Raw genomic sequence first — 25149 nt, 5'->3', positions numbered from 1 at the left:
AAAAAAAAAAGTGGTCCATTCTCTATCTAAGCCGTCCCTTCTCCAGTATAGATTCGAATGGCCAATTGGCTCCTTATCCGAAAACGTAGTCGCGGAATCTCTCTTTCTCTAAGCTTCATCTCGTCTCTTAGGAGTGTTACAGACATGGCCGAAATACCAATCCGGTTTGCCAATCTGGGTTGCGCAGAAATAGCGCGTAAGCTATCGAGAGCCGTAATCCTCTCTCCCAATTCAACCCTCTACGCCGTCGGCAGCCGTTCCCTAGACAAGGCCAAGAAATTCGCCGCCGAAAATGGTTTCCCTCCGTCGGCGAAGATTTACGGCAGCTACGAAGCCGTACTAGATGATCCAGATGTGGACGTTGTGTACATGCCGCTACCGACGAGCCTGCATTTGAAGTGGGCCGTGCTGGCAGCGGAGAAGAAGAAACACCTGCTGCTAGAGAAGCCCGCGGCATTGAATGTCGGCGAGTTAGATCAAATCATCGGGGCCTGTGAGGCCAATGGTGTACAATACATGGACGGAACCCTTTTCATGCACCACCCTAGGACTGCCAAGATGGAAGAGTTCATCTCTGATTCCCAGCGTTTCGGTCAGCTTAAGACGGCGAGTTTCTTCAATCCTTAACGCTTTCCTTACTTCTCTTCAATTTTATATATTAGAAAGTCCCACTATCCAATAGTTCGAGCTTTTGGATTAAATATTTTCATGGCATCCAAGAGGATTTTCTCCAATTCTGCTGCTGCAATGTCTCCAAACCTGCCTCAAACCAGTGCATCTGCATATATGCAGTTTGGTCCAGCTTATTATTCGGTCCTGGTTGGTCTTGGGTTTTCAGGATTCAATAAAGAATCGGTCGAGTAACGATTTTTAATCAGGTTGCCAATAATCAGGCTAAACGGTTTTAACGGGCTACAAAGACACTTGTCTATAGACGGACTTTAAATGTGTTGGGTTAAGTAAGTAGGTTCTAAATGGGTTTTAACCACATCAGGCTATTAATCAGTCGGGGTGATTGCTAGGGCTGGACCCTTCTCTCAGGGAACAATCGGGTCTAAGTTGATATTGGGTTTTCCTGATCGAGCTTGTCAGTGAGGGCTTGGAATTACAAAAGAAAAAAAAAAAAAAATTAACTTGTGTCTAATTTCTCTCTTTTTCTTTCCCTCTTTCTCAGATTCGATATTTTTCATTTTCTTTTTCATTCATTTCTTGACAATCAAACATAGCCCACTTTATATCTAAATGGGCACCATCCTTCCTTCATCGTGGGTTTTGGGAGTCCTCTTTTCTGGATTTCAGAGGATTTCTGGAATTTTATAAAGCTCCTTTTGCCTTGGTAGGTGGAAAATAAATAAATAAAATAAAATAACATAAAATAAAATAACATAAAATAAAATAAAAATCCTTTACTACCTTAGTTTAATTTTGGTCACCAACTATTCTGAAATAATTAAAGGTGACCCTTGTGTCCTGGCAGATGCACAGTTTCTTTTCTTTTACTGCTGATGATAATTATCTCAAGAATAACATACGGGTAAAGCCAGATCTTGATAGCCTTGGGGCTCTTGGTGACATTGGCTGGTACTGCATCAGGGGGATATTGTGGGCTGCTAACTATGAACTGCCCAAGACAGTCACAGCCTTCCGTGGACCTGTTCTTAATGGAGCAGGAGTGATCTTAGCTTGTGGGTCTTCTTTGCTGTGGGAAGATGGGAAAACAGCAACTTTCTATTGCTCATTCTTCTCGAATTTGACTATGGATTTAACTGTGGTTGGAACGAAAGGAACACTACACATTAATGATTTTGCTAATCCTCGCGATGAGATAACTTCTTCATTTTCTGCAGCTTCTGAGACTCAATTCAAGGATCTCCTTACAGGTTGGGTTCCATTGCCTTCTCAGCATGAGATGACTATAGATCTTCCTCAGGATGCTTGCATGGTGAGGGAGTTCTCAAGGTTGGTGAAGAGTATTAAAGAAGATGGTTCTAAACCGGAGTGTAAGTGGCCCAACATCAGCAGGAAGACACAACTGGTTATGGATGCAGTCAAGGAATCCATTGAGAAAGGTTTCCAATCGATCCAGATTGAGGCTTATTAATTTGGGTCTCGTACTAAGTATGACCTTGGATAGAGCCTATTGTAAATAAGGCTTATTAATTTGGGTCTCGTACTAAGTATGACCTTGGATAGAGCCTATTGTAAATAAATGATCCATTTACCTGATCTCATTAAGCTACAGTTCTCCTAGCTTGTGGGCCTGTCTTCTTTTCTCTTATTTTTATTTTCTATTTTTCATCTTGCATTATTCTCATATCTTATGTCTTTTTCATTTTCATTTGGCGTTTCATTTTTTATCCCATTTTTCTCATCTTTTCATCCCCTTTTTTTGTTTAGACCTCAGTCTTTACCTACTTTGTTCTCTTTGAACCGACCCCATTAAGTTGGGACAAGGCTGAATTTGTTATTGTTGTTTTTGTTTTTTAGAAAATTCAGTTGGTGGCTTATGAACTGCCTGAATGTTGTACATTGCAGTTTCTATTTCTTTGCTTATTGATCCTTCAATTGTACCACTTCCATTGATCTTAAATGATGAATAAAATTAATGATATTAGCAATATTCGTTTTCTATAAGATATTTGGAAAATTATGATTATTTGAAATTGGGTTTCAACGAAAATGATCGCCCCCATCCCCCATGAAAGTCAGAAATATATTTTCTATTGATGATGTCCGGATCAGGTCCTCGTATGAGAACCATTCTCGTACAGTGCCTGATCCACACTTGGAATCCACTTAATCTCTCCTCTTATAACAAGCTGAAAGATTTGAGTGGATTCCAACTGTGGATCAGACACTATATGAGAATGGTTCTCGTACGAGAACCTGATCCAACCTCTTTTTTCACACGCTCCCATTAGCTCCTAGGTGCCATGCTCCGGGACAAAGAATTCTCATCCTTATCAATTTTCAATCTTTAGTTTAACCTAAGAAAAAATTGGTATCACAAAACTAATCAAAACAGTATTTACTGCCTCACCCACATGATATTTTTGTAAACTCCTCTTCATTTTCCGCTCTTGTATTTTTTTACTTCCAATAATGCCCCTTTTGTGCCATTTGCCCATTTAGTGTGACTCCATGGACCATCAAATAAATTTCATACTAAATTAGATCTTCAGGGAATTGTGGTGGAAGCAACAGGGGTTGAACATGCTCAAGAGCAAAAGAAGATGCGTCCGTTGGGGTGAGTCCCTAACAAAAGAACTCCACCCGAGATTACAAAGACAGAGAAAGCTTGTAGTCAACTAGTGGAATAGGCTAAGGTGGGTAGCTGCTTGGATTAAACCCACGGCTTCAAAACTACCAATCATGGTTTGTATTGGGAATTGATTAGGGTAAATCTCCTTGACCGCGGCACGGCCAAGGAGCATCCGAACTAATGCTGCACTGCCACCCCGGACCCTTATCAGGCTGAGCTACCACCTGGCCTCTCATCAGGTCGAGCTGCCACCTCGACCCCTCATCAGGCCGAGCTACCACCTCGGCATCTCATCAGCCCGAGCTACCATCTCGGCCCTCATCAGGCCTACCTGCCACCTCGGCCCTCATCAGGCCTACCTGCCACCTCGGCCCTCATCAGGACAAGCTGCCACATTGGCCTTCATCAGGCCGAGCTACCACCTTGGCCTCCATCAACCCAAGTTGCCACCTCGGCCTCTCCTCTGGCCGAGCTACCACCTCAACCTGGCATCATCAGGCAGGGGCTCCCAGAAACGTGCTCTCATCCACTCCTACATTCGAGGAACGTAATCCCTGATCATAAGGACGAGACTCTATCTACTACATGTCATTAGAGGCATCCACCCCTCCCACAGCTGAAAATTCCGAGATAAGAGGGGAATATTCCCCAAGTATACCCTAGGATCTGGAATATTCCTAGCATAAGAGAGTCGTTCCTCTCCAGGACTCCATGCCCAGTAGGACTCTCCACGGACTTTCCCCTTTCTCCACTCCATCAGTAGCCTATAAATACCAAGGTAAGCCTCCATTGTGGGGATCGATCACTTCTTTTGATTAAAAACTCTCTCAAGTATCTGCTGTAGAAAGATCTGACTTAGGCATCGGAGAGTCCCTCGTCGGATCAGCCCAGCTCTCCCCTGTCTTCTCTTCTGTGTAGATCGGCTGAAGCATCAGGAGCTACAAGAAGGATCAGTTGGTCAAATTAAACCACCTTGAACCAATGCAATTAAGGAGTGAGAAGGTCGTTTCCCCTACAACAACGCAAGTAAGGTCCTCTCGGGATTTACCACTTAAACATCCTCATCCACCCCCAATTGCAAATCAGGAGAACGTCCCCACGGAGAGCCCTCCACAAAGACCCCAGCAAGCCCAGCCCGACGAGGATGTTACCCCAGGAGAGGGAGATTAGTGTGAGCAAAACCAAGGAAGAAGCCCCAGAAGAGCTGAAAGGAGCGTCGCTCCTCAAATCGTTGAGCCGAGGAAAAAAGGGACGACCTGGAGAGCTGCATCCAATGTCTCACTGAGAGGGTAGAAGGAATGTAGAGACAAAGGCACCCGGCTGACATAACGGTAACCCCATCCCACAATGCTCTATCTGACGAGCTAATAGATGCCGAGCTACCCCCAAATTTTGTGGTACCTGTCTTTAATAGGTATGATGGCACCACGGATCCCTATGATCATCTCTTATACTACAGTTTAGCTATAACAGTCCATGGGAGGTCAGACGTAATCCTCTATCGAGCCTTTGCAGCCTCACTAAAAGGGGTCGCGCTGGTGTGGATGTCGAACTTGTGGCCTCGGTCCATCCGTAGCTATGAAGAGCTGACGAGAGCGTTCCTCACACATTTCCAAGCTAGTATGAAGCAGAAACAAACTATGCAAAACGTGATGAACATGAGGCAGGGAGCAAGGGAGACTATAAGAGAGTACTTTTCCTGATTCACCAAGGCGATGCTAGAGGTAAAAAACCTACAGGAAGGAGTGGCGTATAGCACATTGTGCAATGGAGTAATGCACCCTGATCTGGTCCAGTCTCTTGCCCTTGACTTGCCAGAGACAATGCCCGAGCTGTTGAGATGGTGCAATCATTATGCCAATATGGAAGAAGACCTAGCTGTCAGGGGGATAGCTGACAGGGGTGACCAACCAGAGAAGGAGAAGAGGAGGCCTCCGAGGTCTAGGGACGATTTCCATGAGCCGAAGAATAACAGAACAGATCAACCGCTCGATACAACTGAACCCGAGTGATATGAGCTTGACCGTCTGTGAACAAACCTGCTCTTAGATATTCAAGACCAGAAGTATTTTCACTGGCCTAGGCTAATAACGGCTAAACCAGAGGAGAAGAACCCTAATCGGTACTACCGATACCACTGAGACCATGGACATGACAATGAGGACTATAAAATCTCTGAAAAGGGAAATTAATGAGCTCATAAGGGCAGGGTACCTTAACAAGTATTTGAAGTAGAAGTATGGTGGAAACTAGCCCGAGCCGAGGAGAGATGAGGTCAGGCCAAGCCGAGATAGGACCGAGCAGCCCAAGGAACCAAACTTGAACCGTATTGACACGTACGATAACCAACCTGTGGGTCCAGCCATCGTGAAAATCATGGGTGAACTTATGGCAGATTCGGTCAGAAAGGCCAAAGCTCATGCAACCTGTCAAGGCCCTCAGGCCAGATCCACCCATTACATTCTCTGACAAAGACCTAGAAGAACTGAATTGGCCTCACAATGACGCCGTCGTGGTTCAATCACTGGTGGCCAATCACCCCTTCCACAGGGTCCTAGTGGACACAGGAGCTTCCATTGACTTCATGTCCTACGAAGCCTTTATGAAACTGGGACTTGGCACTGGAGCTTTAAAGCTGGCCCTGGACCCTTGTACGGATTTTTAGGCACACCAGTAAAGCTAGAAGGAGTCGTTGACCTGCCAGTAACCATCGCTCAGAGAGCTCAAACGGCCACTACCATGGTTTCTTTCATGGTCACCACGATAGCCTACTCTATAATGCAATTCTTGGCCGACTTGGTCTCAACAGCCTTTGAGCGATTGTGTCCACCAAGCATATGAAAGTCAAGTTCCCTACCAACAACGGAATTAGAGAATGCAAGTCCAGCCAAAAGGAATCCCGGGAGTGCTATGCCAACTTCATAAAATCTATCAAGAAGCCATGCTCTGGCCGAGCATGTATGGTAGACATCGTTAATTGTCATGATGAAAGCCTCCTAAATTGAGCTGAGCCAGTTGAACATCTGCTCACTCTCCTAATTACTGAGGGTGAGCTGTCAAAGATTATTCAACTCGGAGCATTGCTGAGCTCCCAACGCAGTGACAAAATTTTGAACTTCCTCAATGAAAACTTTGATATCTTTGCATGGAAGGCTTCTGATATGCCAGGAATCTCAAGGGCCGTAGTTAAGCATAGTTTAGATGTCAACCCCGGCTTCAAGTCTGTCCAGTAAAAGCGTAGAAACTTTACGATTGAGCGGAACACCATCATCAATGAGGAGGTTGACAAACTCCTGGCTGCATGGTTTGTGAGGGAAGTAAAATACCTAACTTGGCTAGCCAATGTAGTCATGGTTTCGAAGTCCAATGGGATGTGGAAAATTTGCATAGACTACACTGACTTGAATAAAGCCTGTCCCAAGGACTGCTATCCCTTGCCTTGGATTGCCTCCCTTATAGACTCAGCTGTAGGCCATGAGATGTTGACTTTCATGAATGTATACTTCGATTATAACTAGATAAAGATGAAGGTGGAAGATGAGGAGAAAACTACATTCCTCACCACTCAGGGTAACTATTGCTACACTGTAATGCCCTTTCACCTCAAGAATGCAGGAACCACTTACCAGAGGATGGTAAATACAATGTTCCGAAGCCAGATCAGAAGAAACATGGAAGTTTACATTGATGACATGCTAGTCAAGAGTGCGAAAGACGCTAATCATGTGCTAAATCTGAAGGAAGCCTTCGATGCCCTACGACAGAACCAGATGAGGCTAAATCCTACCAAGTGTGCATTTGGAGTAACCTCTGGGAAGTTCCTAGGCTTCCTAGTATCACAAAGGAGAATAGAGGCAAACCCCTCCAAAATTGAGGCAATCCAAGAAATATGCCTGCCGAGAAACATTCACGAAGTTCAGAAGCTAACAAGGTGTCTGGCCGTGCTGAATAGATTCTTGTCCCGAGCTGGAGACAAGTGCCTTCCCTTCTTCAGGTTACTAAAAGGAGGAAAAGGGCAACATAAATTTTTTTGGATGGAGGAATGCGAAGCGACTTTTGAAGAAATCAAAGCCTGTCTGACCAGGCCCCCTTTGCTGAGCCGCCTAGAGCCAGGAGAGGTGCTGTAGCTATATCTTACTACTTCCTCAGTAGTCGTTAGTGCAGTTCTTATAAGACAATAAGGAAAGACCTAGAAGCTTGTCTACTATGTAAGTCACGTGCTCCTGGACTTAGAAACCCGGTACTCGAGAATGGAGAAGCTTGCATTAGCACTGGTCATAGCAGCTAGGAAGTTGAGACCCTACTTCCAAGCGCACACCATAGTTGTACTGATGGATCAACCACTACGGAAGTCACTTCATAGCCCTAGCATAGTGAGACAGATGGTGGGCTAGGTTGTCAAGTTAAGTGAGCATAACATTGAGTTCCGACCAAGAAGTGTAATCAAGGGTCAGGCACTGACTAATTTCTTAGTAGAATGTACACAGACCGAAGAAGAGACAGCGACGAAGGCCGAGATGAACAAAAAGTGAAAACTCTTTGTTGATGGATCCAACACCATAACAAGGAGCGGCGCAGGACTTGTGCTGTAGAGCTCAAAGGAATTTTTGATACAATACCCCTTAGATTTACATTCCCCACAACAAACAATGAAGCAGAATATGAAGCCCTGATAGCGAGAATTAGACTAGCAAAGGCTGTAATGGCAGAGGATCTGGTTACACATAGTGACTCACAACTAATTGTGAACCAAGTCAATGGGAAATATGAGGCCAAGGAAGAGAGAATGGAAAAATATCTGAAAGAAGCGCGTTGTTTGATTACCAACTTCAACACTTTCATAATGGTACAAGTTTCGCACGAAGAAAATACAGTGACAAATGCCCTCTCCAAACTAGCTACAGTAGAACTCAGTAACTGCGCAAGCTCGATATATTTTGAAGTACTGGACAAACCTACCTATGAGAAAGAAGTGATGTGCAACAATACGCAGTCAACCGAGCTGAGCTGGATGGACTCCATTGCATGCTATTTGCGATATGGTCATCTCCTAGAAGATTAGACAAATCAAGGGCAGTTAAAAAGAGAGCAGCCAACTACACCATCCAAGGAGGAGTATCGTACAAAAGGGCAATATCTATCTTGGCCCCTGCTGAAGTGCCTACCTCCAGGCTGAGTTGAAGAAACACTCCTGGAGGCCCATGAAGGAATTTGCGGAGGGCACATGGGAGGAAGGGCACTGGCCTACAAAGTGTTGCGCCAAGGATTCTACTGGCAAAAAATGCAAAAAGACGTAATGAAGTTCATCCGACGATGCTTTAAGTGTCAAGTACACGCCCCAATACCACATGTCTCGGCTATAGAACTTAGGTCCATAATCTACCCAATCCCATTTGCGATGTGTGGAATGGATATCCTAGGACAGTTCAAGAAAGGCAAGGGCGGTGTCCAGTTCTTGATTATTACTATTGATTATTTCACAAAGTGGGTGGAAGCGCGTCCCCTAGCAAAGATCACTGAGCAGGCAGTAGAAAAGTTCATAAGGGACGACGTCATATACCGCTACGGTGTCCCAAAAGTGCTGGTCACAGACAATGGGTGACAAGTCGACCATCGAAAATTCAGGCTCTTATGCAGTAATTTTAACATTGATTTCTAAAACACTGCGGTAGCACACCCGCAGTCGAATGGCTAGGCAAAAAAGGCCAACCACATACTTCTAGATGGAATAAAGAAGAGGCTGGACAAGGAGAAGAAGAATTGGGCCGACCAGCTACTCAGTGTACTTTGGGCATACCGTACCTCAGCTTAGACCCCTACAAAGAAAACTCCATTCCGATTGGCATACAGGACTGAAGCCTTAACCCCAGTCGAAGTGACCCAAGCTTCGTTCCAATCAACAGCGTTTGAAGCATCACAGAACAAGGCAGGGCTCAGAGCAAACATCGACTTCATCGATGAAGTTTGAGAAGAAGCCCTAGTACGAAATGAAACCTTCAAGCAAAAAGTGCGACAGTATCACAGTCGAAAGGTCCGCCACGAGGATTCATAGTAGGCGACTTGGTCCTTAAAAAAGTAATTGTGGCAGCCTCGAGAAGTGAAGGCAAGTTAAGTGCAAACTAGGAAGGCCCGTACATAGTCTCCAAAGTGGTTCACCTCGGTACTTACCACTTGCAGACTCAGGGGGTACGGCTATACCAAGAGCATGGAATGTTGAAAATCTCAAAAAAATTTACCAGTAGATAGCATTAAGTCCCCACAACCGGGCATTAGTCTTATTGATTTTATATTCTCAGCACCATTGTTTTCATATTTTAATTATTCAATTTCATTCACGGAGTGGATTGGACTCTATTTCGAAGCAATGTATTTGTCACAAGTGCATGCCACATATTAATAAACTAAGAAGCTTCTCTTAAATATCTAGCTCATTTAAGACCGAGTTTCAGCTTGGCAGCATCTAAGACCAAGCTCCAGCTCAGCACTACCAAGACCAAACCCAAGTTTGGTACCCCAAGACCTTAACATCTAAAGCATAAAGACCGAGCTTCAGCTTGGCAGCATCTAAAACCGAGCTCCAGCTCGGCACCACCAAGACCAAACCCAGGTTTGGCACCTCAAGACCTTAACATCTAAGGTATAAAGATTGAGTTTCAGCTCAGCAGCATCAAAGACCGAGCTCCAGCTCAACACTACCAAGACCAAACCCAAGTTTGACACCCTAAGACCTTAACATCTAAGGCATAAAGATCGAGTTTCAACTCGGTAGCATCTAAGACCGAGCTCTAGCTTAGCACTACCAAGGAAAACCCAAGTTTGGCACTCCAAGACCTTAACATCTAAGGCATAAAGATCGAGCTTAAACTCGGCAGCATCTAAGACCAAGCTCCAGCTTGACACCACCAAAGTAGCCTCTTCACCTGCCCGAGGTGAAATTACGGCGCCGTGACATATGGCAGAACTAGAGTGTTTCGTGCTAAACAAATGGTGTATGATCGCGAAAGTCAACCGCTTTTAATGCTCTAGTTGTTCAAACCGAACTACTAGAGCGAGGGGCTGGTGATGAGGGTAAATCTCCTTGACCACGGCACGACTAAGGAGCATTTGAACTAATGTTGCACTGCCACCCCGGCCCCTTATCAGGCTGAGCTACCACCTGGCCTCTCATCAGGCCGAGTTGCCACCTCGACCCCTCATCAGGCCGAGTTGTCACCTCGGCATCTCATCAGTCCGAGCTGCCACCTTGGCCCTCATTAGCCCGAGCTGCCACCTTGGCCCCTCATCAACCCTAGCTGCCACCTTGGCATCTTATTAGCCCGAGCTATCACCTCGACCCCCATCAGCCCAAGCTATCACCTCGGTCCTCACCAGGCTGTACTATCACCTCGACCTCTCCTCTGGCCGAGCTAGCACCTCGACCCGGCATCATCAGGTAGGGCTCCTAGAAACGTGCTCTCATCCACTCCTACATTCAAGGAACGTAATCCCTAAAACGGGACTCTATCCACTACACGTTATCAGAGGCATCCACCCCTCCCACGACTGGCACTTCCGAGATAAGAGAGGAATATTCACCTAGTATATCCTAGGATCTGAAATATTCCTAGCATCAGAGAGTCGTTCCTCTCCAGGACTCCATGCCCAGTAGGACTCTCCATGGACTTTCCCCTTTCTCCACTCCATCAGTAGCCTATAAATACCAAGGTAAGCCTCCATTGTGGGGATCGATCACTTCTTTTGACTGAAAACTCTCTTGAGTATCTGCTATGGAATGATCTGACTTAGGCATCGGAAAGTCCCTCGTCAGGTCAGTCCAGCTCTCCCCTGTCTTCTCTTTAGTGCAGATTGATTGAAGCATCAAGAGCTGCAAGGAGGATCAGCTAGTCAATTTTTACCACATCAGGAACTATGTTTGAATGTCAAAGAAAATGGAAGAAAATATTTATAAAAAAAAAATTGAATTTTAAGAGAGAAAAGACACATAAATCAATCAGTGTATCATTATGACTTTCCTATTATTATGTTTTTTTTTTCTTGACATCCAAACATAGTTTTTGGGTAGTCATCTGGACTTGAGATGGTGGGAATCACTAAAATTGACACCATCTCAATCTGTACTCCTCCTCCTCCGATGTTTCTGCTGAACCGATTGACCTTGCTCTCGCCCATAATGTCTTGCTTCTTGTTGTGTTTGTCTTTTGAGAACCTCCTAACGTTTTGGATCTCCTCATTGTTCTTCACATACTTAACTTCCATCCTTCCTCCTAGGATTTCATACCCATCAATACCACTCTCTACGAGCAATGACAAGAGTAAGAAGAGCACCAACAATAGAGAAAGCCCCAAAATGCTAGATGAGAAAGATCTGTATGTCACCACTAACCCCAATATTAATAACCATAGATCAGAGTGAAAATGTGATGAAGGTGTTAGGGGAGGGGGGTTACAGAGGGATATTGTAGTGAGCAGAGCGGGGATATCTATTCCCCAAAAGGAAGTAGAGGAGCCACTAGAAAGTGGAATTGGAGGGCCTTCAGAACCACATACTCAGTGTCACATCTCAATTGCAGTGTCGGAGAAAAGGATTGCAATGAAAATGATGGTGAGGAAATAGAAGGGCCATGGAGAGGTTGTGGACAATCGAGAATGACCAGCTGCACTCATTGGTGCACACAAAATGGGACTAAGAAAAGGTGGAGGAAGGTGGAAAGGGGGAGAAATGTAAAACTAAAAAATTTATGTGGATTGATTGTTTTGGGTAATTTTGTAATATCTATCTTTATTTTGGACAATTTTGATTAACAAAAGATTGAAAAAGGGTAATTAAGAAAGTTGGAAAGGATTCGAATGGGGAAGGCTCCTCTACTCCTGTGCATGGAAGCACGTGCTCACGTATTGAGTTTTGTGACGAGACATTCCAGGGTGTTGGATATACGCTGTCACCTATTAATCCATTGAAATGAGCATTGAAACATATATTGATGTCCCGGATCGACAGTGAAGTATTCTACCCGTTTATTAGAGACGTATTGGTATATCTATTCTATTGGTCCAACACGATTGAATCAGAAGCCAATTCGACAAAAAAACCAGCCCGACTGCAATTTCCTAATTATTTTGTCTCCTATTTTGAATATTGGAACCGTGTCGGTTAACACCCTTATTTAGAAGCAAGAAGGTACAAGTGTTTAATGTTCTCCATACGATCACTTAAATAGTGCGAGCAGCGGATCTAACCCTTACGTCACATATTCTCTGATTATATAAAGCACGTGTTATATTTTTACAGGCTACGGTACTAGTACTTGCTGATAAAGTCCTTATCAGGCGCTCAGATAACGTCGTTATCTATTCTATTATCCCTGAGTCTCAGTCTCAGCTTCCTCTCGTCACTCGGCAGTGTTGCAGACATGGCCGAAACACCCATCCGATTCGGCATTCTGGGCTGCGCAACAATAGCGCGTAAGCTGTCGAGAGCCATAACCCTCTCTCCCATTTCTTCACTCTACGCCGTCGGCAGCCGTTCCCTCGACAAGGCAAAGAAATTCGCCGCGGAAAATGGTTTCCCTCCGTCGGCGAAGATCTACGGCAGTTACGAAGCCGTACTCGATGACCCAAATGTGGACGCTGTGTACATACCGCTTCCGACGAGCCTGCACTTGAAATGGGCTGTGTTGGCCGCGGAGAAGAAGAAGCACTTGCTACTTGAGAAGCCCGTGGCATTAAATGTGGCAGAGTTTGATCGGATCATCGAGGCCTGTGAGGCTAATGGTGTACAGTTCATGGACGGATCCATGTGGATGCACCACCCAAGGACTGCCAAGATGAAAGAGTTCCTCTCTGATTCAAAGCGTTTCGGTCAGCTCAAGATGGCAAGTTTCTTCAATTCTTGATCCTTAACCCTTACATTTCATAGATAATGTTGGATTTTCTCTACCTACATTATCTTGATTTGATCATACATTCATCTATGGGGTATATATAAATTAGAGTGGATGGAGGAAAGGGATGACGGGTAATTTGTTACACTGTTCAATATATCAGTCAGATGGGGGTTGATCCCATAACGGTTTAACACGAAAATTGAAGTAGGTCGATGTGGTCCTGTTCCCTCATCTTGTAAGTCTATTTATGGGGTTGAGTTCTTCCATGTCCATATATCATAATTATTTCAAGATTGTTAAGGGACACAAAATGTTACAAAGGAAATGACTTGAGTGGCTAGGATGGAGGGCTTTTCTTGGTTTAATTCTGATCGACTATACTGAATTAAAGGTGACCCCCTTGTCCTTGCAGGTTCACAGCTTCTCTTCCTTTGCTGCTAGTGATGATTTTCTGAAGAACGATATCCGGGTAAAGCCAGATCTTGATAGCCTTGGGGCTCTTGGTGGTTTAGGTTGGTACTGCATCAGTTCAATATTGTGGGCTGCTGACTATGAACTGCCCAAAACAGTGACTGCCCTTCGTGGACCTGTTCTTAATGAAGCAGGGGTGATCTTGGCTTGTGGATCTTCTTTACAGTGGGAGGATGGGAAGACATCAACTTTCCATTGCTCATTCCTCTCCAATTTGACCTTAGATATAACCGCGATTGGAACGAAAGGAACTCTACATGTCCATGATTTTATTGTACCTCACCAAGAGAGAGCTGCTTCATTTTCTGCTGCATCTCAGACTGGCTTCACAGAGCTCGTTTCAGGTTGGGTTCCATTGCCTTCTCAGCATGTGGTCACAACAGATCTCTCTCAGGAAGCTTGCATGGTGAGGGAGTTCTCTAGGTTGGTGAAACGTATAAAGGAGAGTGGTTCCAAACCAGAGACTAAGTGGCCTAGCATCATCAGGAAGACACAACTGGTTCTAGATGCAGTCAAGGAATCCATTGAGAAAGGTTTCGAGCCAGTCCAGATTGGGGATTAATTTGGAGATTGAGACTCAATTCAATTCCTGGATCTTTGAAGATTCAGGAATTTTTACTATATCTTTGATTCATGGACCAAATTTGATTCAGTAGATCCCATCCTCTTTTATTGTTTGTTGCTTGTCGTCTTTAAATTTTAATGGAAAATCCGATTGCCGGCATATGGTCAGTGCAGCCTGTTGTAATTTACGTTTCCTTGATTAGTGACTTATTAATTGTACCGCTTCAATTGATATCAAGAAATAAATTCAAAATCAAAGTAATAGTACGTGTACGATGTCTTGTATTTCATCATAGTTTAATGCAGGAAGTATTGGTGCAGGCGCCTCAACACGTGTGATGACAGTTCCGCTAGTCGATTAACGGGCCGTGGGGGTTGCAAGGGGGGCAGGATGCCCCCTACATAACTAGGGTGTAGGGGGCGTAGCCCCTCGTTCGAATGTTTTGAGGGTAGTTTTGTACTTTTTGGATTAGGGTTTTTTGCTAGATATTTGTAGCGAGAGTTTCTTTTTCTATAATGTAAGCAATGCTGAGAGGTGTAAGGACGAGCGCTGTAACCCTATTTTCCATTGATAGTGAAACAGGTTCTCATCTCACCGAGAACGTAGGCAATCTTGTCGTCGTAAACCTGTGTGCATTGTTTGTTTTTATTTTTCCATTATCTTCTGCATTGTTTTACGGTTGCGTTTCTACACGTACTAAACATTATCCTTTTTTTTTTTTTTTTGGGCTAACGACAAGTATCCAAACCGGACTAGTCCTGCGGCCCATAATGACTCCACAACTGCATGGACTAGGTCATACCGAGGTTGAATGAAAACCATTCAACTTTCAATGAAAACAGTAAAGAGCACAAAACACTTCGTGTGAGTGGCAGCAAGGAGGTAAGAGGAGTCAAACTTGGAACCATACACTTCCTTAGACAAAGGTCCCTTACCAACTCGCCTACCCTCTTGGGCCTAGACAATTATCCATTTAATATTTTGTTTAATCAAATTATCCAAAATAAAGATAGATATTTCAAAACTATCCGGAACAATTCTTGCTAACTAATACATGTATCTTCTTTTTAAAATATTTGCTCCCTCTATTTTCCTCTGCCATTTTTTGCCCTCTTTCGATCCATTGCGACCATCGACCAATGAAGCTGGGCTGATCCAGACCGTTCATAGCCCATCCAAGGCCCGGTACCAATTCATCTTTGATCGGAAACCTCTTCTTTGCTATCACAGAGATATGCAAAACCCAATTGTTCTGATGGCTATGTAATCCCAGCCAGGGGCATGGTGGTCATTGTACACCCTTGTATCTGTGGCAGAAGACCTCTCTCCAACAAAAGAAACTTTATCCCCATCAAAGGAGTCTTGCAAAATGGTAAGAATTTGATTCCTTTCCATCCAGCTGTAACTTTCAATCCCATCTTACACCATCCATACCCCACCCCAAATGTGGTCCCCACATCCCATGGATGGTGTGAGATGAGGTTGGAGGGGATAGACATGATCTGAAAATGGTAACAGCGTTGGCTCATTAGTAGTAGAGAACTCTACACTCCTTGGTCCAAAAGAGTAAAGTGAAGCCCCCTTACGGCTCTCCTTATCACACAACATCGTCGCGAGATCTCTGTTTCCCTCAGCTTCCTCTCGTCTCTTTGCATTGTTGTAGAAATGGCCGACACCCCAATCCGATTCGGCATTCTGGGCTGTGCAGAAATAGCGCGTAAGTTATCGAGAGCCATTATCCTCTTCCAACTCAACCCTCTACGCCGTCGGTAGCCGTACTCTCGACAAGGCCAAGAAATTCGCCGCCGAGAATGGTTTCCCTCCGTCGACAAAGATCTACGATAGCTACGAAGCCGTACTCGATTACCCAGATGTGGACGCTGTGTACGTACCGCTTCCGACGAGCCTACACGTGAAGTGGACCGTGCTGTCAGCGGAGAAGAAGAAGAGGGGGTAAAGAATGGAAAATTATGGGGTAAAATAATAATGGAAAAAGAAGAAAAAGAAGAAAATGGATCCGCCGCTCATCCAATATCTGTCCTATTTTAATGAGTATATTTGAAAGTAAAAGGGATAGGTGTTGGATTGTCACATAAATGACCAAGTGATTGTATCAACAACGGATCCAATCTTATGCACCCCTTTTTTAGGTAGGAAGAATGCTCCCTAGTCGCGTGTACTTGCATCAGCATGGGGTCAATGAGGGGGCACACAGACATCAATTAGGGTCGGATTTTTGTATTTTGATGGGGTGTGAGTTTTTTCGCCTTCTATGACTGGCAGCACAGTCTTTTGCACCCGGACAAGATCAGTCTTTGATGGGGAATTCATTTCGTCTTCTTCGTCTGGCGTAGGGGCTCTACGGTCGAAGATCAGTTTTTGCCAAATACCCCCCCCCCTTTTCATTAATTTAACTGAAAGATTTTGTGGAAATTCCTTCAGTAGCTTTATTTAATTTTGATCAACAATTATCCAAAATTAAAAAGGACCGGCTCCTTATGTTTGGGCAGGTTCATAGCATCTTTTCAAATGCTGGTGGTGATGATTTTCTGAAGAATGATATCCGGGGTAAAGCCAGATATTGATGGCCTTGGGGCTCTTGGTGATATTGGCTGGTACTGCATCAGGTCCATATTGTGGGCTGTTGATTATGAATTGCCCAAGACAGTGACTGCCCTCCGTGGAGCTGCTGTTCTCAATGAAGCAGGAGTGATCTTGGCTTTGTGGATATTCTTTAGAGTGGGAAGATGGGAAGACATCAACTTTCCATTGCTCATTCCTTTCCAATATGACCATTGATATAACTGTGGTTGGAACAAAAGGAACTCTACATGTTCATGATTTTGTTATACCTCAAGAAGAGAGAGCTGCTTCATTTTCTGCTGCTTCTCAAACAAGATTCATGGAGCTATTTACAGGTTGGGTTCCATTGCCTTCGCTGCATGTGGTCACAACAGATCTCCCTCAGGAAGCTTGGATGGTGAGGGAGTTCTCAAGGTTGGTGAAAAGTATAAAAGTGGGTGGTTCCAAACCAGGGCGCAAGTGGCCCAGCATCAGCAGGAAGACAACTGGTTCTGGATGCAGTCAAGGAATCCATTGAGAAAGGTTTCGAGCCAGTCCAGGTTGGGGCTTAATCTGGAGATTGAGACCCAATTCAATCCCTGGATCAGTTACAACTAGACAAACCCTTCTCTTTATTTCTTAGATTCATAGATCAGTTTGATTCAGTGGGATCGTATCTTCGTTTTTTGTTTGTTGTTTGTTGCTTGTTGCTTGTTGCTTGTGATCTCGAGGAATAAATACCAATTTCAAATAATAGTACTAGACAATTATCCAAAAATGGGTTTCGATTTATCAATTATCCATTTAATCCTTTTAAGATGTAAATTTCTTCTTAAAAAATGTAGATTACAAAGAGTGAGCATGTAGTCAAGTAGTGGAAGGGATGAGAAGCTGGGATGGTGATCAGGTAATACTTGAACCCTGACTCTGGCTGAGTCTGCACATACACAGCTTCTTTGAACATCAGACTCCAGAGGCCTGTCTTCTTCTCTTGCCCTGCCAAAGTGTAAGTTTTTGTTGAACCAACCTTGCCCTTTCCTCTAATTACTGGTGTTGATTCTGGTTGTATTCTTCCACTGAGTACCTCGCAAGCTCTTGAAATTCCTCGTTGTTCTTCACATTTTTAAACTCCCTCCTTCCTACCATTCCATACACATCAACCACCCTCCACAAACAGCTACAGAGAAAGAACACCAACAACTGAGAATGTACACCCCAAAATGAGAAAAATCTTAAATCACCCCTGAAGCAATTTTTATATGTAGATGAGTGAGAGGGAGATGAAGGTGTTGTGGGGGGGGGGGGGGGGGTTATATAGGGTGAAAGTAGTGAGTGGGGGGAAGAGTCTTGAAGTGAAGCAGAGGGCGGAATGATTCTTGGAGCACCACCAGAGGACTTTTAGGGAAAAAGTTGTGTACATCACTAAGTGCCCAACATGTGTCATCCTCTCTTCTCTCTTTTTTGGGAAAAAAACCCCTTTTATCTTCTGTTCACCTTTGCAATTGGTGCATGTTACTAGCTTACCAAAAGTTGGCAACATGCCCAACCCTCTCCCATTGTATATTTACTGAATGAAACTTGGCTGCTGCCTAGGTTGCATTCAAGTAGCTACAACCCATACTTGTGCAAGACCTGTTTGTAGCCAAAGAATTGAAATCTTGATGGGTATTTTTAAAAATACATAGACCTATGAAGGTATTTATGAAAAGAGGAAAGGTGAATTATTCCATTGGGTGATTTATATCAACCTCCCCTAGCATTTGCCTATATTACATCATCCATCCTAAAAATCCGTTTATTACATTTAAACTCACCCAAACTAACACCGTGAGAGAGGTGTTAGTTTTTGAACTTGAAAAGACAAATTTACCGTTCTTCCTCTCCTCTATTTGCCTTGAACTTATCCCCCTCTCTCTCTCCTCTTTTCCGTTCTCTCTCTTTCTCTCTCTCTCTCTCTCTCTCTCTCTCTCCATCTTCTTCTTCTTCTTCTTCTCTGATTTCAGTCTTTTCCTTGAATTCTAAATTGATTCTCTGTTTCTCTCTTCCAAATTGATCGTTTCCAACTTAAGAGGAAGAAGAGGGGTGATTCTCTCTTTCCAACTTAAACTCATCCCTTTTCTTCCTCTTCTCCCAATTTCTTCATTGCTTTATTGCCCTAAACCACCTTCTTCTCCCTTCCTCGTCTGAATAACAAAAAAATTCAAGAGATTTAGATTTACATACAGATGGAAGAAAAGCTCAAATTACAAACCAGATCACACCCAAACAAATCCCCCAACAATTTGTAATACATTATATAACAACCAAATAGATAATAATTAACAATGAAAACCAACAAATGATGAAGGAAATGGTCAAAAGGCTCAAAGTCTTAACCCCATTCTCAATCTCGGACTAGATCTATGAAGCGAAGGAGAAAAAAACCGAGATCTGAATCGCGAGAGAGAGAGAGGGAAAAGTCTTCTATCTACGTAATGAGATCCATCCTCTATTCCTCTGAGAAAGAGAGATTAGAAGAGCAATCCGAAGGCGAGAGCCGTTAGGGAAACGAATACCGTGGCAACAAAGACGAGCCGATGCCGGTGCTGATGCCGGAACTTCAGTTGCTACTTTAGCTGGTGCCGGAGCTTCAGCTGCTGCTACATTCTGGACCGCTGAGATGGCCAAGACCATGAGGATCATAGTGGCGAAGAGTCTCATCTTCAATGCCTCCATTTACAGTAAAATGCCCGAAATACAAACCCATCTATGAACTAAGTATCCATAATGAAGTATACCCACCGAACGAAACTTGGGAATAAAAGAAAGGAAGAATAAAGGTAAATTCGTCTTTTCAAATTAAAAAACTAACACCTCTCTCACGGTGTTAGTTTGAATGGGTTTAAATATAATAAATAGATTTTTAAGAAGGATGATGTAATATAGGCAAACGTCAGGAGAGGTTGATGTAAATCACTCTATTCCATTACTTTAATTGTGAAGAGTGGCTGTAGTTACTTGGCTGCAACTAAAGTAGCAACTAATTTTTTTTTTCCATATTTACTCTTTCACGGTTTAACCAGAATCAAAATCCATTTTATGTTCAATTTTTTGGGAGAATTGGCAACAACACAAGGGTGTGAGTTTACACCAATGACGGGGTGAGTGATGACACTTGAAATACGGGTGGGCATTTAATGAAAAGAAATATCAAGTCTCTCAGTGGGATGTAAAGATATACGCAAGAATCTACACACCTACTACATCGTTATGATTTTTTTCCCTAAAATTTCTATGACAGAATTCATGTGAAAAGGAGTTGAAAAGAATGAGGTGGATCCCATATATATATATATATATATATATTGGAGTTGATCAACAGAAAAACTCAAAAAACCAGACCTGAATCCTCTCCTAGATTATGACCTTCTGCAATAATCTCTCATTATTCATTGGCTGTGAGGGATTAGCAAAAGGTGATGGTGAAGAGAGGATCCGGTCTCAAAAACGGAAGGATGGAAAAATAGGAAGAAATACTACTTTGGTTGGTTTAGTGGGAGTTAGTGGGGTGGGATTGGAGAATATTTGAGAGGGGAAAGACAGAAAAGGGCACCTACAAGTCGTTGCTCATTTCCCATACGGAGCCCATATAGTCCGACATAATCACTAATTTATGGATCTTTACTTGTTAAATCCCACCCCATAACCGAAGAAGTCATTTTCAAAATTTTTATGGAAAAAGAGGACAATCAACCGTGTTGATATCCTCTTTTATTCCCGTACCATTTTTTTCGAGTATCTTTGGCCGTTGATCTGAACCTGGGTCTACTCTCTCGTGCTCTAAAACGTCCAAGGCTCTCTGATGACGTAGAACATGTCACAATCCAATGCACCAAAGCATGAGAGCATCGATATGTTAATTATTTTAAGGGAAATTTACATTTTACATCCACCTCATCTTTTCTTGCGTTTGCTTTTATTTATTCTTTTTTCCTCGAATTCTGTTTATTACATTTAAATCCATCAATCCTAATCCTGTGGGTGAAGTCTTAGATTTTTTTAAACAAAAAATACAAAATTGCCCCGACTTATATAAATCCAACATTAAATTTCTATTATACCCCTTCTTACTTTTATAATATTAGACCCCCTAAAATCTCTAAAATCCTACCCAACCAAAGAGAATAGAAGGAGCTTACCTTGTCCAATGAAAGTGGAGGTCGCTACAACCATAAAGTAGTTTCATGCTCTGAAACCCTTTTGTTTGATTACGGCAATGGTCACATTTACAGATTGAAGAAAGAACCAATGGCGGATACTAGAAATACCTAGATCTTAGCTATGGCATGTCTACGCAGGAGGGATGGTGCAAATGCCTCCGATTAACTCAAAGGTCTAATACTTCCCACAGGGTCAGGCGGAGCAAGCTTATGGGAACGTCGATTTTGGGAATTCACAAAGGATTCCTCACTTCATCCTATCTCGAGTTGTTGCTGTAAAGTTCATGGTAGATCCAGAGAAAGATGAAGTGTATGCAAAAACGAGATTGGTTCCCATTAGGAACAACGAAGCTGGCTATGACGATGATGGCATTCTGGCGAAAGCAAGGAGTCTGAGGTTCAAGAGAAGCCCACGTCTTTTGTCAAGAATGTCCATGGTGAGACTTGGAACCCCACACTGTCACCTCCTAACGATAAGGTGGAGCACTTTCGTGAACGAGAAGAAGCCTGTTGGGGGGATTCAATTGTCTTCTTAAGAATAGAGAATGGGGACCTTTGTCGGATAATGCAGCGACCTCTACCTTCTCTTCTCTCGGATAAGATTTTGAGGATTTTAAGGGTTTTAGTTTTATAAAAGTAAAAAAGAATAAAATATAATTAGAGGTAATTTTGTACTTTTAATTTAAAAAATTAATACCTTACTCATGGTGTTAGATTTGACGGATTTAAATGTAATAAACAAAATTCGAAGGGAGAAGACATAATACAGGCACAATCCAAATGGACCACAGCTTTTGTCATATTAACCAATTCGAGTGGCAAATTTGGAAATAGCGCTGGCTTAGAGGAATCGGAGAACTCCACGGTACACACTCCTTGGCTCAGTAAAGTGAATCCTCATCAGATACCGTCGCCCCCAATTCTCTTTATCTCTCAGCTCCTATCGTCTCTTTGCAGTGTTGCAGACATGGCCGAAACGCTAATCCGATTCGGCATTCTGGGTTGCGCAGAAATAGCGCGTAAGCTATCGAGAGCCATAACCCTCTCTCCCAATTCAACCCTCTACGCCGTCGGCAGCCGTTCTCTCGACAAGGCCAAGAAATTCGCCGCTGATAATGGTTTCCCTCAGTCGGCGAAGATCTACGACAGCTATGAAGCTGTACTCGATGACCCAGATGTGGACGCTGTGTATATGCCGCTTCCGACGAGCCTACACGTGAAGTGGGCCATACTGGCAGCGGAGAAGAAGAAACACCTGTTGTTGGAGAAGCCCGTGGCATTGAACGTGGCCGAGTTTGATCGGATCATTGAGGCCTGTAAGGCCAATGGTGTGCAGTTCATGGACGGAACCATGTGGGTGCACCACCCTAGGACAGCCAAGATGAAAGAGTTCCTCTCTGATCTGGAGCGATTCGGTCAGCTCAGGACGGCAAGTTTCTTTAATTCTTGGTCCTTTACACTTAGATTTCATCTATTTCCTTCATCTGTTACATTAGGGATTCAAGTTTAATTGATTTAGGGGTTGGAATTTATCAGCACTACATTATCTTGTTTTGTTCATGCATTCATCCATGGGGGGAAGATTGAGGATTTTGGCTTTTGAATTGGACGGGGAAGGGCTATTGCAGAACATGGTAAAAATGTGATGGTGTATCTCAGGTATCTTATGCCGTGTAATGTTCACAGATAAGGCTTTAATATTATAGCATACAGTTAATAAATTAAGATTGGAAATGGAAGGCTGGATCTTGTTATGAAGGAGGGAACTGGAAAATTGAAAATATAAACTTAAGTGGAAAATTATGGAATTCATGAAAAGGTTTAGTTTTGAAGGGCTGAAATTAGTGTTAGAGCTTGAATTTGATGCAAGGGACTCAAAATTTTACGAAGGAAATGACCGGACTAGCTTGGATAGAGGGCCTTTATCAGATGGGTTTAGGGCCAGTTAGGTTTCCCAACCTGTGACTATAGCTCTTCATCTCCCTCCTTCCCTTCCTTCTTCAAAGTTGTAATTTTTTTTTTGGTTTGGGGGGTAGGGGGTAGGGGGTAGGGGTAGGGGGTAGGGGGTGGGGGGAGGGTTTATCAAACACTTGTCTGTGAGGTGTGTCTGGATTTATGAGCTTTGGACAGGTAAAGTAGAAAAATATAGGAGAAACAAGTGATGCTTTAAGTATAATATACTATGGTTGAAAACGCACAAGGAGATGAGATTAAATTATAGACAAAGTTTTAAGTCTGGTTGACCGGATTCTAGATGTCACACACTATAGCAATTGTTTCTATGGTAATAATCTTCACACTTTAAAAAGAAAATTGGAATTTGTTTAGAGAATTGAAAGGTGAGCAAAAACCAACAGGGGAGTTCAGAAATTTTGCAGGAAACGCAAAAGCAATACAATGAAAAGTATGTACCTAATCTCATGTTTGCCCTACTTACGATTTAAAGCTACTCAGATAACAATGAGATCCAAGCTGAATCAGAACACACATGATACATGATGGAATCCAAAATTTAAAGTCTTAAAAGTACTATGAATAGCAAAAAAATTTAGAAGTTTAAAATAAGCAGGAATTTGGGGATCTAACAAATTACCATTGATGAGCTTCCAATTCTATTTGGGACAGAGAACAATAATTCCCTTGATTCCTGACTGTTAAGTTTGGGCTTCTTATCATATATTAGTAGCCGATGGAAGAAAAGTTCAATGTCTTGAGTTATCTTCAATGGTGGGTTGGTGAATTTCATGACCTCAACATCAACCAATCTAACAATGTTCTCAAGTCCTAAATCAAGCTGCTGTTAGCCACTTAGCCTCTTCTTTTCGTACAAAATCAGTTTGATGATTTAGTTCCCCACCCCCCCCCCCCCCCCCACCCTTTTTTCTTTTAAATTTTATTGTGGCCGATGCAGAGCACATTTCATTTGTGCTAGGGATTCAAATCTGAAAAGTATTAGTGCAGATATGTTTCTTTCTTCTTTGATGTTCTTCTATTTTCCACTTGCATTGAGTATCACGGTATATTTGAAGAAAGTGTACCAATCTCTTACTGAAGTTATTGCTACAAAAAGTAGTTATAGCATTTATATGTATGATGCAGTCTCCCTGAATTTTGTTTCCTATCTATATTGTTACCCTTTTAGCATATATTGCCAGCCAAGGAAGAAATGCTTAATGGAAATTCCTTTAGTAGCTTGGTTTAATTTTGGAGGGTGGCCCATGGTGCAACGGTAAGGTTGCTCCATTGTGATCAAGTAGTCACAGGTTCGAGTCAGGAACAACCTCTTTGCAAAGCGGAGGTAAGGCTGCGAACATTGTGACCCTGCCCGCAGTGGCGGGAGCCTCAATTTTGGTCACCAAATATCCTAAATTAAGGTGACCCCTTATGTTCTGGCAGGTTCACAGCTTCTTTTCGTTTGCTGTTGATGATGATTTTCTCAAGAATGACATCCGAGTAAAGCCAGATCTCGATGGTCTTGGGGCTCTTGGTGATGCTGGCTGGTACTGCATCAGGTCGATATTGTGGGCTGCTGACTATGAACTGCCCAAGACAGTAACTGCCCTCCGTGGACCTATTCGTAATGAAGCAGGAGTGATCTTGGCATGTGGATCCTCCTTACAGTGGGAGGATGGAAAGACGTCAACTTTCCATTGCTCATTCCTTTCCAATTTGACCATGGATATAACCGCTGTTGGAACGAAAGGAACTCTACATGTTCATGATTTTATTATCCCTTATGAAGAGAGAGTTGGTTCATTTTCTGCTGCCTCTAAGACTGGATTCACGGAGCTCGTTACAGGTTGGGTTCCATTGCCTTCTCAGCACATAGTCACAACCGATCTCCCTCAGGAAGCCTGCATGGTCAGGGAGTTCTCAAAGTTGGTGAAAAGTATAAAAGAGGGTGGTTCCAAACCAGAGAGTAAGTGGTACAGCATCAGCAGGAAGACACAACTGGTTCTGGATGCAGTCAAGGAATCCATTGAGAAAGGCTTCGAGCCAGTCCAAGTTGGGGCCTAGTCTGGAGATTAAGGCTCCATCCTCCTTAATTGTTTGCTTTAATATTCATTTCCTTGCTTGTGACCTGTGTGTTTGATTGTCTCAAGAGTATGGAGAGTGTAGACTGATATTGCAAATGTTGAGTGTGGGAAAGTGATGTAAATTGAAGAATATGACATGATTTCCCATTATGAGTACTGTTTGTGCCAA

General features: G+C 43.2%; 3 protein-coding genes and 1 pseudogene across 3 annotated transcripts; all 4 read left to right on the top strand.

Annotated features, from left to right (window-relative positions):
• Positions 1 to 81: 81 nt before the first annotated feature.
• On the top strand, positions 82 to 2338 carry LOC122072093 (uncharacterized oxidoreductase At4g09670-like). Its single transcript, XM_042636638.1, has 2 exons — positions 82 to 606; positions 1478 to 2338. Exons 1-2 carry the CDS (start codon positions 145 to 147, stop codon positions 2099 to 2101), a joined length of 1086 nt encoding a protein of 361 aa, XP_042492572.1. The 5' UTR covers positions 82 to 144; the 3' UTR covers positions 2102 to 2338.
• Positions 2339 to 12602: 10264 nt separating this feature from the next.
• On the top strand, positions 12603 to 14443 carry LOC122059116 (uncharacterized oxidoreductase At4g09670-like). Its single transcript, XM_042621811.1, has 2 exons — positions 12603 to 13134; positions 13559 to 14443. The coding sequence occupies exons 1-2, from the start codon at positions 12673 to 12675 to the stop codon at positions 14177 to 14179; spliced, it is 1083 nt and encodes a 360-aa protein (XP_042477745.1). The 5' UTR covers positions 12603 to 12672; the 3' UTR covers positions 14180 to 14443.
• Positions 14444 to 16699: 2256 nt separating this feature from the next.
• On the top strand, positions 16700 to 17431 carry LOC122072225 (annotated as a pseudogene).
• Positions 17432 to 21792: 4361 nt separating this feature from the next.
• On the top strand, positions 21793 to 25149 carry LOC122071996 (uncharacterized oxidoreductase At4g09670-like). The gene is made up of 2 exons (XM_042636494.1): positions 21793 to 22372; positions 24340 to 25149. Exons 1-2 carry the CDS (start codon positions 21911 to 21913, stop codon positions 24958 to 24960), a joined length of 1083 nt encoding a protein of 360 aa, XP_042492428.1. The 5' UTR covers positions 21793 to 21910; the 3' UTR covers positions 24961 to 25149.

This window comes from Macadamia integrifolia, chromosome 2 (assembly GCF_013358625.1).
Source record: "Macadamia integrifolia cultivar HAES 741 chromosome 2, SCU_Mint_v3, whole genome shotgun sequence".
NCBI classification, from domain to species: Eukaryota; Viridiplantae; Streptophyta; class Magnoliopsida; order Proteales; family Proteaceae; genus Macadamia; species Macadamia integrifolia.
The sequence above is the reverse complement of the archived record's forward strand: the minus strand, read 5'-3'. Positions and strand labels throughout refer to the sequence as shown.